Source organism: Coregonus clupeaformis, unplaced genomic scaffold (genome assembly GCF_020615455.1).
Source record: "Coregonus clupeaformis isolate EN_2021a unplaced genomic scaffold, ASM2061545v1 scaf0037, whole genome shotgun sequence".
In the NCBI taxonomy this organism is placed as follows: domain Eukaryota; kingdom Metazoa; phylum Chordata; class Actinopteri; order Salmoniformes; family Salmonidae; genus Coregonus; species Coregonus clupeaformis.
The window spans coordinates 1,158,252-1,171,773 of NW_025533492.1; the positions used below are offsets into that span (position 1 = coordinate 1,158,252).

The 13,522-nt window shown below is 48.2% G+C and overlaps 1 protein-coding gene across 1 annotated transcript in view; it reads right to left on the reverse strand.

The window, feature by feature from the left end:
• Positions 1-13,522, reverse strand: part of LOC121556150 (AT-rich interactive domain-containing protein 4B-like) — a 93,805-nt gene that overhangs the window by 40,413 nt on the left and 39,870 nt on the right. Inside the window, exon 8 of the mRNA XM_045212653.1 lies at positions 1,401-1,610. Coding sequence (XP_045068588.1) covers positions 1,401-1,610 — 210 coding nt within the window. The remainder of the gene's footprint in view (positions 1-1,400; positions 1,611-13,522) is intronic.

Consider the following 13,522-nt stretch of genomic DNA (forward strand, 5'->3'; position numbering starts at 1 on the left):
AAATCCCCGCCTTATCTTAGCTCATTGGTCACCATAGCAACACCCACCCGTAGTCTGTGCTCCAGCGGGTATATCTCACTGGTCATCCCCAAAGCCAACACCTCCTTTGGCCGCAATTCCTTCCAGTTCTCTGCTGCCAATGACTGGAACAAATTGCAAAAATCTCTGAAGCTGGAGACACTTATCTCCCTCACTAACTTTAAGCATCAGTTGTCAGAGCACCTTACCGATCACTGCACCTGTACACAGCCCATCTGAAATTAGCCCACCCAACTACCTCATCCCTATATTGTTATTTATTTTGCTAATTTGTACCCCAGTAACTCTATTTGCACATCATCTCTTGCACATATATCATTCCAGTGTTAATACTAATTGTAATTATTTTGCACTATAGCCTATTTTATTGCCTTACCTCCATAACTTGCTAAATTTGCACACTGTATATTATATGTATTTCTGTTGTATTTTTGACTTTGTTTTGTTTTACCCCATATGTAACTCTGTGTTGTTGTTTTTATCGCACTGCTTTGCTTTATCTTGGCCAGGTCGCAGTTGTAAATGAGAACTTGTTCTCAACTGGTTTACCTGGTTAAATAAAGGTGAAATAAAATAAAATAAAAACCACACTATAGGGACCACCCCAACCGTACCCTATACAACCACACTATAGGGACCACCCCAACCGTACCCTTTATAACCACACTATAGGGACCACCCCAACCGTACCCTTATATAACCACACTATAGGGACCATCCCAACCGTACCCTTCTGCCTCACATGGTCCTTTCCAGTGTGATTCCAGCAGCTATGGTGGATGTGTAACCAGCCCAGTTAATCTCAGATTGGCTTGGTTTGGCCACATAGTGGGAACCAGGCTTAAATGACCTTTCAGAGTGACTCAGGGATACAGATAAAAGTTGTATTATTCTAAAACGCTTAGGGCAATCCACTTACAGTTGTCCCGTCTCTAGACAGACGGACGGACAAACAAAGGACAGAAACTTTAGTTAACACTTTAAAATGTTATTATCGTGTTACTGATTGACCCAGTTCTCTATTTAGGCCACTAGATGGCCACAGTGTAAAAAGCCATTAGTTCTGATAACGAGGGACTGGGTTTGATCAGATGGATAATACTTATAGAGAAGGACACAGCCATTTAAATGTGTTTTAGAAGAGGATAAATAGGCTGTATAATAATGGTGGTCAGATGATCGATAGAGGTGATAGGTCATTTACCCAGAGGGCTGTGTGTCCTGCTAATCTTACCTGACGTTCCAGCCACACCTCTCCACTAATATATATTAATATCTAGAAAACTAGTAGTGGTCAGGTGAAAGATATATTGAGGTGATAGGTCATTTACCCAGAGGGCTGTGTGTCCTGCTAATCTTACCTGACGTTCCAGCCACAGTAGTGAACCAGGTAGAGCACCTCTCCCCCCTCCACGTCAGCCTCTTTCACAGTGGCCTGGTACGTCTTCAGGCTGCGACCGCGCCCATACCTCACCTGCACCTTCATCCCCGGGGGGTAACACTCAAACTCCTCCCCTTCCTCCCCCAGATCCTCATCACCACCATCGCCCTCCTGACTGCAGCTCTCATCCCTGAAATCAATGAAACACAGTTCAGCTTCCTGGTCCTAGGCTTCCCATAATGCACCATAACCATAACCCCCACACCCACCCAAAACCCACGTTCACTACCTGGCTCTAGGTGGTCCAACCCCACTCCCCTGGCCCTTGTTAACAACCAACCTCCTAGCCACTACTATTAAATAACCCCCCCCTAGCCTCCCCAACCTCCAAACCACTACTATTAAATAACCCCCACCTAGCCTCCCCAACCTCCAAACCACTACTATTAAATAACCCCCCTAGCCTCCCCAACCTCCAAGCCACTACTATTAAATAACCCCCCTAGCCTCCCAACCTCCAAGCCACTACTATTAAATAACCCCCTAGCCTCCCCAACCTCCAAACCACTACTATTAAATAACCCCCCCTAGCCTCCCCAACCTCCAAACCACTACTATTAAATAACCCCCTAGCCTCCCCAACCACCAAACCACTACTATTAAATAACCCCCTAGCCTCCCCAACCTCCAAACCACTACTATTAAATAACCCCCCTAGCCTCCAAGCCACTACTATTAAATAACCCCCCCTAGCCTCCCCAACCTCCAAGCCACTAATATTAAATAACCCCCCCTAGCCTCCCCAACCTCCAAACCACTACTATTAAATAACCCCCTAGCCTCCCCAACCACCAAACCACTACTATTAAATAACCCCCTAGCCTCCCCAACCTCCAAACCACTACTATTAAATACCCCCCTAGCCTCCAAGCCACTACTATTAAATAACCCCCTAGCCTCCAAGCCACTACTATTAAATAACCCCCCTAGCCTCCCCAACCTCCAAACCACTACTATTAAATAACCCCCTAGCCTCCCCAACCTCCAAGCCACTACTATTAAATACCCCCTAGCTCCCCAACCTCCAAACCACTACTATTAAATAACCCCCCTAGCCTCCCAACCTCCAAACCACTACTATTAAATAACCCCCCAAGCCTCCCCCAACCTCCAAACCACTACTATTAAATAACCCCCTAGCCTCCCCAACCTCCAAGCCACTACTATTAAATAACCCCCTAGCCTCCCCAACCTCCAAGCCACTACTATTAAATAACCCCCCTAGCCTCCCCAACCTCAAAACCACTACTATTAAATAACCCCCCTAGCCTCCCCAAACTCCAAGCCACTACTATTAAATACCCCCCTAGCCTCCCCAACCTCCAAGCCACTACTATTAAATAACCCCCCCTAGCCTCCAAGCCACTACTATTAAATAACCCCCTAGCCTCCCCAACCTCCAAGCCACTACTATTAAATACCACCCCCAGCCTCCCCAACCTCCAAACCACTACTACTAAATAACCCCCCTAGCCTCCCCAACCTCCAAGCCACTACTATTAAATAACCCCCCTAGCCTCCCCAACCTCCAAACCACTACTATTAAATAACCCCCCCAGCCTCCCCAACCTCCAAACCACTACTATTAAATAACCCCCCAGCCTCCCAACCTCCAAACCACTACTATTAAAAACCCCCCAGCCTCCCCAACCTCCAAACCACTACTATTAAATAGCCCCTAGCCTCCTAACCTCCAAACCACTACTATTAAATAACCCCCTAGCCTCCCCAACCTCCAAGCCACAACTATTAAATAACCCCCTAGCCTCCCAACCTCCAAACCACTACTATTAAATAACCCCCCCCTAGCCTCCCCAACCTCCAAACCACTACTATTAAATAACCCCCACCTAGCCTCTCCAACCTCCAAACCACTACTATTAAATAACCCCCCTAGCCTCCACAACCTCCAAGCCACTACTATTAAATAACCCCCTTAGCCTCCCCAACCTCCAAACCACTACTATTAAATAACCCCCCTAGCCTCCCCAACCTCCAAGCCACTACTATTAAATAACCCCCTAGCCTCCCCAACCTCCAAACCACTACTATTAAATACCCCCCCTAGCCTCCCCCAACCTCCAAGCCACTACTATTAAATAACCCCCTAGCCTCCCCAACCTCCAAACCACTACTATTAAATAACCCCCCTAGCCTCCCCAACCTCCAAACCACTACTATTAAATACCCCGCCTAGCCTCCCCAACCTCCAAACCACTACTATTAAATAACCCCCTAGCCTCCAAACCACTACTATTAAATACCCCCTAGCCTCCCAACCTCCAAACCAATACTATTAAATAACCCCCCTAGCCTCCCCAACCTCCAAGCCACTACTATTAAATAACCCCCCTAGCCTCCAAACCACTACTATTAAATAACCCCCTAGCCTCCCCAACCTCAAACCACTACTATTAAATAACCCCCCAGCCTCCAAACCACTACTATTAAATAACCCCCTAGCCTCCCCAACCTCCAAGCCACTACTATTAAATAACCCCCCTAGCCTCCCCAACCTCCAAGCCACTACTATTAAATACCCCCCCCCTAGCCTATAAACCACTACTATTAAATAACCCCCCTAGCCTCCAAACCACTACTATTAAATAACCCCCCCTAGCCTCCCCAACCTCCAAACCACTACTATTAAATAACCCCCCTAGCCTCCAAACCACTACTATTAAATAACCCCCCCTAGCCTCCAAACCACTACTATTAAATAACCCCCCTAGCCTCCAAACCACTACTATTAAATAACCCCCTAGCCTCCAAACCACTACTATTAAATAACCCCCCTAGCCTCCAAGCCACTACTATTAAATAACCCCCCTAGCCTCCACAACCTCCAAACCACTACTATTAAATAACCCCCCCAGCCTCCAAACCACTACTATTAAATAACCCCCCCTAGCCTCCCCAACCTACAAACCACTACTATTAAATAACCCCCCCTAGCCTCCCCAACCTACAAACCACTACTATTAAATAACCCCCTAGCCTCCCCAACCTCCAAACCACTACTATTAAATAACCCCCCCTAGCCTCCCCCAACCTCCAAACCACTGCTATTAAATAACCCCCACCTAGCCTCTCCAACCTCCAAACCACTACTATTAAATAACCCCCCTAGCCTCCACAACCTCCAAGCCACTACTATTAAATAACCCCCCTTAGCCTCCCCAACCTCCAAACCACTACTATTAAATAACCCCCTAGCCTCCCCAACCTCCAAGCCACTACTATTAAATAACCCCCTAGCCTCTCCAACCTCCAAACCACTACTATTAAATAACCCCCCTAGCCTCCCCAACCTCCAAACCACTACTATTAAATAACCCCCCTAGCCTCCCCAACCTCCAAACCACTACTATTAAATACCCCCCCTAGCCTCCCAACCTCCAAGCCACTACTATTAAATAACCCCCTAGCCTCCCCAACCTCCAAACCACTACTATTAAATAACCCCCCTAGCCTCCCCAACCTCCAAACCACTACTATTAAATACCCCGCCTAGCCTCCCCAACCTCCAAACCACTACTATTAAATAACCCCCCTAGCCTCCAAACCACTACTATTAAATAACCCCCCTAGCCTCCCCAACCTCCAAACCAATACTATTAAATAACCCCCCTAGCCTCCCCAACCTCCAAGCCACTACTATTAAATAACCCCCCTAGCCTCCAAACCACTACTATTAAATAACCCCCTAGCCTCCCCAACCTCCAAACCACTACTATTAAATAACCCCCCAGCCTCCAAACCACTACTATTAAATAGACCCCTAGCCTCCCCAACCTCCAAGCCACTACTATTAAATTCCACCCCCCTAGCCTATAAACCACTACTATTAAATAACCCCCCTAGCCTCCAAACCACTACTATTAAATAACCCCCCCTAGCCTCCCCAACCTCCAAACCACTACTATTAAATAACCCCCCTAGCCTCCAAACCACTACTATTAAATAACCCCCTAGCCTCCAAACCACTACTATTAAATAACCCCCTAGCCTCCAAACCACTACTATTAAATAACCCCCTAGCCTCCAAACCACTACTATTAAATAACCCCCCTAGCCTCCAAGCCACTACTATTAAATAACCCCCCTAGCCTCCACAACCTCCAAACCACTACTATTAAATAACCCCCCCAGCCTCCAAACCACTACTATTAAATAACCCCCCTAGCCTCCCCAACCTACAAACCACTACTATTAAATAACCCCCTAGCCTCCCCAACCTACAAACCACTACTATTAAATAACCCCCCTAGCCTCCAAACCACTACTATTAAATAACCCCCCTAGCCTCCCCAACCTCCAAACCACTACTATTAAATAACCCCCCTAGCCTCCCCAACCTCCAAGCCACTACTATTAAATAACCCCCCCAGCCTCCCCAACCTCCAAACCACTATTATTAAATAACCCCCCTAGCCTCCCCAACCTCCAAGCCACTACTATTAAATAACCCCCCTAGCCTCCCCAACCTCCAAACCACTATTATTAAATAACCCCCTAGCCTCCCCAACCTCCAAGCCACTACTATTAAATAACCCCCCCTAGCCTCCCCAACCTCCAAACCACTACTATTAAATAACCCCCCAGCCTCCCCAACCTCCAAACCACTATTATTAAATAACCCCCCTAGTCTCCCCAACCTCCAAACCACTACTATTAAATAACCCCCTAGCCTCCCCAGCCTCCAAGCCACTACTATTAATCCAGCCTCCCCAACCTCCAAACCACTACTATTAAATAACCCCCCAGCCTCCCCAACCTCCAAACCACTACTATTAAATAACCCCCCTAGCCTCCCCAACCTCCAAGCCACTACTATTAAATAACCCCCTAGCCTCCCCAACCTCCAAGCCACTACTATTAAATAACCCCCCTTAGCCTCCCCAACCTCCAAACCACTACTATTAAATAACCCCCTAGCCTCCCCAACCTCCAAGCCACTACTATTAAATAACCCCCTAGCCTCCCCAGCCTCCAAGCCACTACTATTAAATAACCCCCCTAGCCTCCAAGCCACTACTATTAAATAACCCCCCTAGCCTCCCCAACCTCCAAGCCACTACTATTAAATACCCCCCAGCCTCCCCAACCTCCAAACCACTACTACTAAATAACCCCCCCCTAGTCTCCCCAACCTCCAAACCACTACTATTAAATACCCCCCTAGCCTCCCCAACCTCCAAGCCACTACTATTAAATAACCCCCCTAGCCTCCCCAACCTCCAAACCACTACTATTAAATAACCCCCCTAGCCTCCCCAACCTCCAAGCCACTACTATTAAATACCCCCCTAGCCTCCCCAACCTCCAAGCCACTACTATTAAATAACCCCCCAGCCTCCCCAACCTCCAAACCACTACTATTAAATAACCCCCTAGCCTCCCCAACCTCCAAGCCACTACTATTAAATACCCCCCTAGCCTCCAAGCCACTACTATTAAATAACCCCCTAGCCTCCAAGCCACTACTATTAAATAACCCCCCTAGCCTCCAAGCCACTACTATTAAATAACCCCCTAGCCTCCAAACCACTACTATTAAATAACCCCCCAGCCTCCCCAACCTCCAAGCCACTACTATTAAATAACCCCCCCAGCCTCCCCAACCTCCAAGCCACTACTATTAAATAACCCCCTAGCCTCCCCAACCTCCAAACCACTACTATTAAATAACCCCCCCCCCAGCCTCCCCAACCTCCAAGCCACTACTATTAAATAACCCCCCTAGCCTCCCCAACCTCCAAGCCACTACTATTAAATAACCCCCTAGCCTCCAAGCCACTACTATTAAATAACCCCCCTAGCCTCCCCAACCTCCAAGCCACTACTATTAAATAACCCCCCTAGCCTCCCCAACCTCCAAGCCACTACTATTAAATAACCCCCCCTAGCCTCCAAACCACTACTATTAAATAACCCCCTAGCCTCCCCAACCTCCAAGCCACTACTATTAAATAACCCCCCAGCCTCCCCAACCTCCAAGCCACTACTATTAAATAACCCCCCTAGCCTCCCCAACCTCCAAACCACTACTACTAAATAACCCCCCTAGTCTCCCCAACCTCCAAGCCACTACTATTAAATAACCCCCCCAGCCTCCCCAACCTCCAAGCCACTACTTTTAAATAACCCCCCCTAGCCTCCCCAACCTCCAAGCCACTACTATTAAATAACCCCCTAGCCTCCCCAACCTCCAAACCACTACTACTAAATAACCCCCTAGCCTCCCCAACCTCCAAACCACTACTACTAAATAACCCCCTAGTCTCCCCAACCTCCAAGCCACTACTATTAAATAACCCCCCTAGCCTCCCCAACCTCCAAACCACTACTATTAAATAACCCCCCTAGCCTCCCCAACCTCCAAACCACTACTATTAAATACCCCCCCTAGCCTCCCCAACCTCCAAGCCACTACTATTAAATAACCCCCCTAGCCTCCCCAACCTCCAAACCACTACTATTAAATACCCCCCTAGCCTCCCCAACCTCCAAGCCACTACTATTAAATAACCCCCCCAGCCTCCCCAACCTCCAAACCACTACTATTAAATACCCCCCTAGCCTCCCAACCTCCAAGCCACTACTATTAAATACCCCCCAAGCCTCCCCAACCTCCAAACCACTACTATTAAATAACCCCCTAGCCTCCAAACCACTACTATTAAATAACCCCCCTAGCCTCCCCAACCTCCAAGCCACTACTATTAAATAACCCCCCTAGCCTCCCCAACCTCCAAGCCACTACTATTAAATAACCCCCCTAGCCTCCCCAACCTCCAAGCCACTACTATTAAATAACCCCCCTAGCCTCCCCAACCTCCAAACCACTACTATTAAATAACCCCCCTAGCCTCCCAACCTCCAAGCCACTACTATTAAATAACCCCCTAGCCTCCCAACCTCCAAACCACTACTATTAAATAACCCCCCTAGCCTCCCCAACCTCCAAACCACTACTATTAAATAACCCCCCTAGCCTCCCCAACCTCCAAGCCACTACTATTAAATAACCCCCCCTAGCCTCCCCAACCTCCAAGCCACTACTATTAAATAACCCCCTAGCCTCCCCAACCTCCAAACCACTACTATTAAATAACCCCCTAGCCTCCCAACCTCCAAGCCACTACTATTAAATAACCCCCCCTAGCCTCCCCAACCTCCAAACCACTACTATTAAATAACCCCCCTAGCCTCCACAACCTCCAAACCACTACTATTAAATAACCCCCCCTAGCCTCCCCAACCTCCAAGCCACTACTATTAAATAACCCCCCCTAGCCTCCAAGCCACTACTATTAAATAACCCCCCCTAGCCTCCCCTAGCCTCCCCAACCTCCAAACCACTACTATTAAATAACCCCCCTAGCCTCCCCAACCTCCAAACCACTACTATTAAATAACCCCCCAGCCTCCCCAACCTCCAAGCCACTACTATTAAATAACCCCCCTAGCCTCCCCAACCTCCAAGCCACTACTATTAAATAACCCCCCTAGCCTCCCCAACCTCCAAGCCACTACTATTAAATAACCCCCTAGCCTCCCCAACCTCCAAACCACTACTATTAAATAACCCCCTAGTCTCCCCAACCTCCAAGCCACTACTATTAAATAACCCCCCTAGCCTCCCAACCTCCAAGCCACTACTATTAAATAACCCCCCAGCCTCCCCAACCTCCAAACCACTACTATTAAATAACCCCCCCTAGCCTCCCCAACCTCCAAACCACTACTATTAAATAACCCCCCCTAGCCTCCCCAACCTCCAAACCACTACTATTAAATAACCCCCCTAGCCTCCCCAACCTCCAAACCACTACTATTAAATAACCCCCCTAGCCTCCCCAACCTCCAAGCCACTACTATTAAATAACCCCCCTAGCCTCCCCAACCTCCAAACCACTACTATTAAATAACCCCCCCTAGCCTCCCCAACCTCCAAGCCACTACTATTAAATAACCCCCCTAGCCTCCCCAACCTCCAAGCCACTACTATTAAATAACCCCCCCTAGCCTCCCCAACCTCCAAGCCACTACTATTAAATAACCCCCAGCCTCCCCAACCTCCAAGCCACTACTATTAAATAACCCCCCTAGCCTCCCCAACCTCCAAACCACTACTATTAAATAACCCCCCTAGCCTCCCCAACCTCCAAACCACTACTATTAAATAACCCCCTAGCCTCCCCAACCACCAAACCACTACTATTAAATAACCCCCCTAGCCTCCCCAACCTCCAAACCACTACTATTAAATAACCCCCCTAGCCTCCCCAACCTCCAAGCCACTACTATTAAATAACCCCCCTAGCCTCCCCAACCTCCAAGCCACTACTATTAAATAACCCCCCTAGCCTCCCCAACCTCCAAACCACTACTATTAAATAACCCCCCCAGCCTCCCCAACCTCCAAGCCACTACTATTAAATAACCCCCCTAGCCTCCAAGCCACTACTATTAAATAACCCCCTAGCCTCCCCAACCTCCAAACCACTACTATTAAATAACCCCCCCTAGCCTCCAAGCCACTACTATTAAATAACCCCCCTAGCCTCCCCAACCTCCAAGCCACTACTATTAAATAACCCCCCCTAGCCTCCAAACCACTACTATTAAATAACCCCCCAGCCTCCCCAACCTCCCCAACCTCCAAACCACTACTATTAAATAACCCCCCCTAGCCTCCCCAACCTCCAAGCCACTACTATTAAATAACCCCCCCCCTAGCCTCCAAGCCACTACTATTAAATACCCCCCCTAGCCTCCCCAACCTCCAAGCCACTACTATTAAATAACCCCCCTAGCCTCCCCAACCTCCAAACCACTACTATTAAATAACCCCCCTAGCCTCCCCAACCTCCAAACCACTACTATTAAATAACCCCCTAGCCTCCCCAACCTCCAAACCACTACTATTAAATACCCCCCAGCCTCCCCAACCTCCAAACCACTACTATTAAATACCCCCAGCCTCCCAACCTCCAAACCACTACTATTAAATACCCCCCAGCCTCCCCAACCTCCAAACCACTACTATTAAATACCCCCCAGCCTCCCCAACCTCCAAACCACTACTATTAAATACCCCCCCCAGCCCCCCCAACCTCCAAACCACTACTATTAAATACCCCCCAGCCTCCCAACCTCCAAACCACTACTATTAAATAACCCCCTAGCCTCCCCAACCTCCAAGCCACTACTATTAAATAACCCCCTAGCCTCCCCAACCTCCAAGCCACTACTATTAAATAACCCCCTAGCCTCCCCAACCTCCAAGCCACTACTATTAAATAACCCCCCCTAGCCTCCCCAACCTCCAAACCACTACTATTAAATAACCCCCCTAGCCTCCCAACCTCCAAACCACTACTATTAAATAACCCCCCTAGCCTCCCCAACCTCCAAACCACTACTATTAAATAACCCCCTAGCCTCCCCAACCTCCAAACCACTACTATTAAATAACCCCCCTAGCCTCCCCAACCTCCAAACCACTACTATTAAATAACCCCCTAGCCTCCCCAACCTCCAAGCCACTACTATTAAATAACCCCCTAGCCTCCCCAACCTCCAAGCCACTACTATTAAATAACCCCCCTAGCCTCCCCAACCTCCAAACCACTACTATTAAATAACCCCCTAGCCTCCCCAACCTCCAAGCCACTACTATTAAATAACCCCCCTAGCCTCCCCAACCTCCAAGCCACTACTATTAAATAACCCCCCTAGCCTCCACAAACTCAAGTCTTGTTTCCAGTGGTCATCAACCTTCGTCCTAACCCTCCCTTCTTCCTGAAATGCTTACAGATGGGGACGGTCATAATGGGGACGGTATCAGCGTTAAATAAATACCACTATGCTACACACACTTCCTTATAAAAACAATATATCATCTAGCCTCGGTCTGGTCCTGTGGACGGCCACTTCACCCTACACCATCCACACCACATACTCATCACAACTCATTGACTTGAGGTTTAGTTGAGTCGTAGTAGGTTTAACCACCACAAGGGGGTGCTATAGTCCACAGTCAGAACTGGAGAGAGGGGAGGGGTTTCAGGACACTGAGGAAGATTATGCAGGTTGGCACAGCAAGGCACAGCAAAGCACATTTTAGCAGCACAGCAGTTTGAGGCTGTTGCAGAGAGCAGACACGGTAACGTGAGAGAGGAAGTACAGTCAAGATGTCCAAATCCAGGTCAGCTCCTACAATCTCACCAGCCTGGTCCCAGATCTGTTTGTGCTCTTGCCAACTCCATGTTCATGGTCAAGCCTAACATGACAGTGAGTGACAAGGAGTTGGCATGATAGCACAGACAGACTGGCACTCAGCCTACAACTCCATTACTACTGCAGCCACACATACAGTGGGTCAGCCTACAACTCCATTACTACTGCAGCCACACATACAGTGGGTCAGCCTACAACTCCATTACTACTGCAGCCACACATACAGTGGGTCAGCCTACAACTCCATTACTACTGCAGCCACACATACAGTGGGTCAGCCTACAACTCCATTACTACTGCAGCCCCACATACAGTGGGTCAGCCTACAACTCCATTACTACTGCAGCCACACATACAGTGGGTCAGCCTACAACTCCATTACTACTGCAGCCCACATACAGTGGGTCAGCCTACAACTCCATTACTACTGCAGCCACACATACAGTGGGTCAGCCTACAACTCCATTACTACTGCAGCCACACATACAGTGGGTCAGCCTACAACTCCATTACTACTGCAGCCACACATACAGTGGGTCAGCCTACAACTCCATTACTACTGCAGCCACACATACGGTGGGTCAGCCTACAACTCCATTACTACTGCAGCCACACATACAGTGGGGAAAAAAGGATTTAGTCAGCCACCAATTGTGCAAGTTCTCCCACTTAAAAAGATGTGAGAGGCCTGTAATTTTCATCATAGGTACACGTCAACTATGACAGACAAAATGAGAAAAAAAAATCCAGAAAATCACATTGTAGGATTTTTAATGAATTTATTTGCAAATTATGGTGGAAAATAAGTATTTGGTCAATAACAACAGTTTCTCAATACTTTGTTATATACCCTTTGTTGGCAATGACACAGGTCAAACGTTTTCTGTAAGTCTTCACAAGGTTTTCACACACTGTTGCTGGTATTTTGGCCCATTCCTCCATGCAGATCTCCTCTAGAGCAGTGATGTTTTGGGGCTGTCGCTGGGCAACACGGACTTTCAACTCCCTCCAAAGATTTTCTATGGGGTTGAGATCTGGAAACTGGCTAGGCCACTCCAGGACCTTGAAATGCTTCTTACGAAGCCACTCCTTCGTTGCTCGGGCGGTGTGTTTGGGATCATTGTCATGCTGAAAGACCCAGCCACGTTTCATCTTCAATGCCCTTGCTGATGGAAGGAGGTTTTCACTCCAAATCTCACGATACATGGCCCCATTCATTCTTTCCTTTACACGGATCAGTCGTCCTGGTCCCTTTGCAGAAAAACAGCCCCAAAGCATGATGTTTCCACCCCCATGCTTCACAGTAGGTATGGTGTTCTTTGGATGCAACTCAGCATTCTTTGTCCTCCAAACACGACGAGTTGAGTTTTTACCAAAAAGTTCTATTTTGGTTTCATCTGACCATATGACATTCTCCCAATCCTCTTCTGGATCATCCAAATGCACTCTAGCAAACTTCAGACGGGCCTGGACATGTACTGGCTTAAGCAGGGGGACACGTCTGGCACTGCAGGATTTGAGTCCCTGGCGGCGTAGTGTGTTACTGATGGTAGGCTTTGTTACTTTGGTCCCAGCTCTCTGCAGGTCATTCACTAGGTCCCCCGTGTGGTTCTGGGATTTTTGCTCACCGTTCTTGTGATCATTTTGACCCCACGGGGTGAGATCTTTGCGTGGAGCCCCAGATCGAGGGAGATTATCAGTGGTCTTGTATGTCTTCCATTTCCTAATAATTGCTCCCACAGTTGATTTCTTCAAACCAAGCTGCTTACCTATTGCAGATTCAGTCTTCCCAGC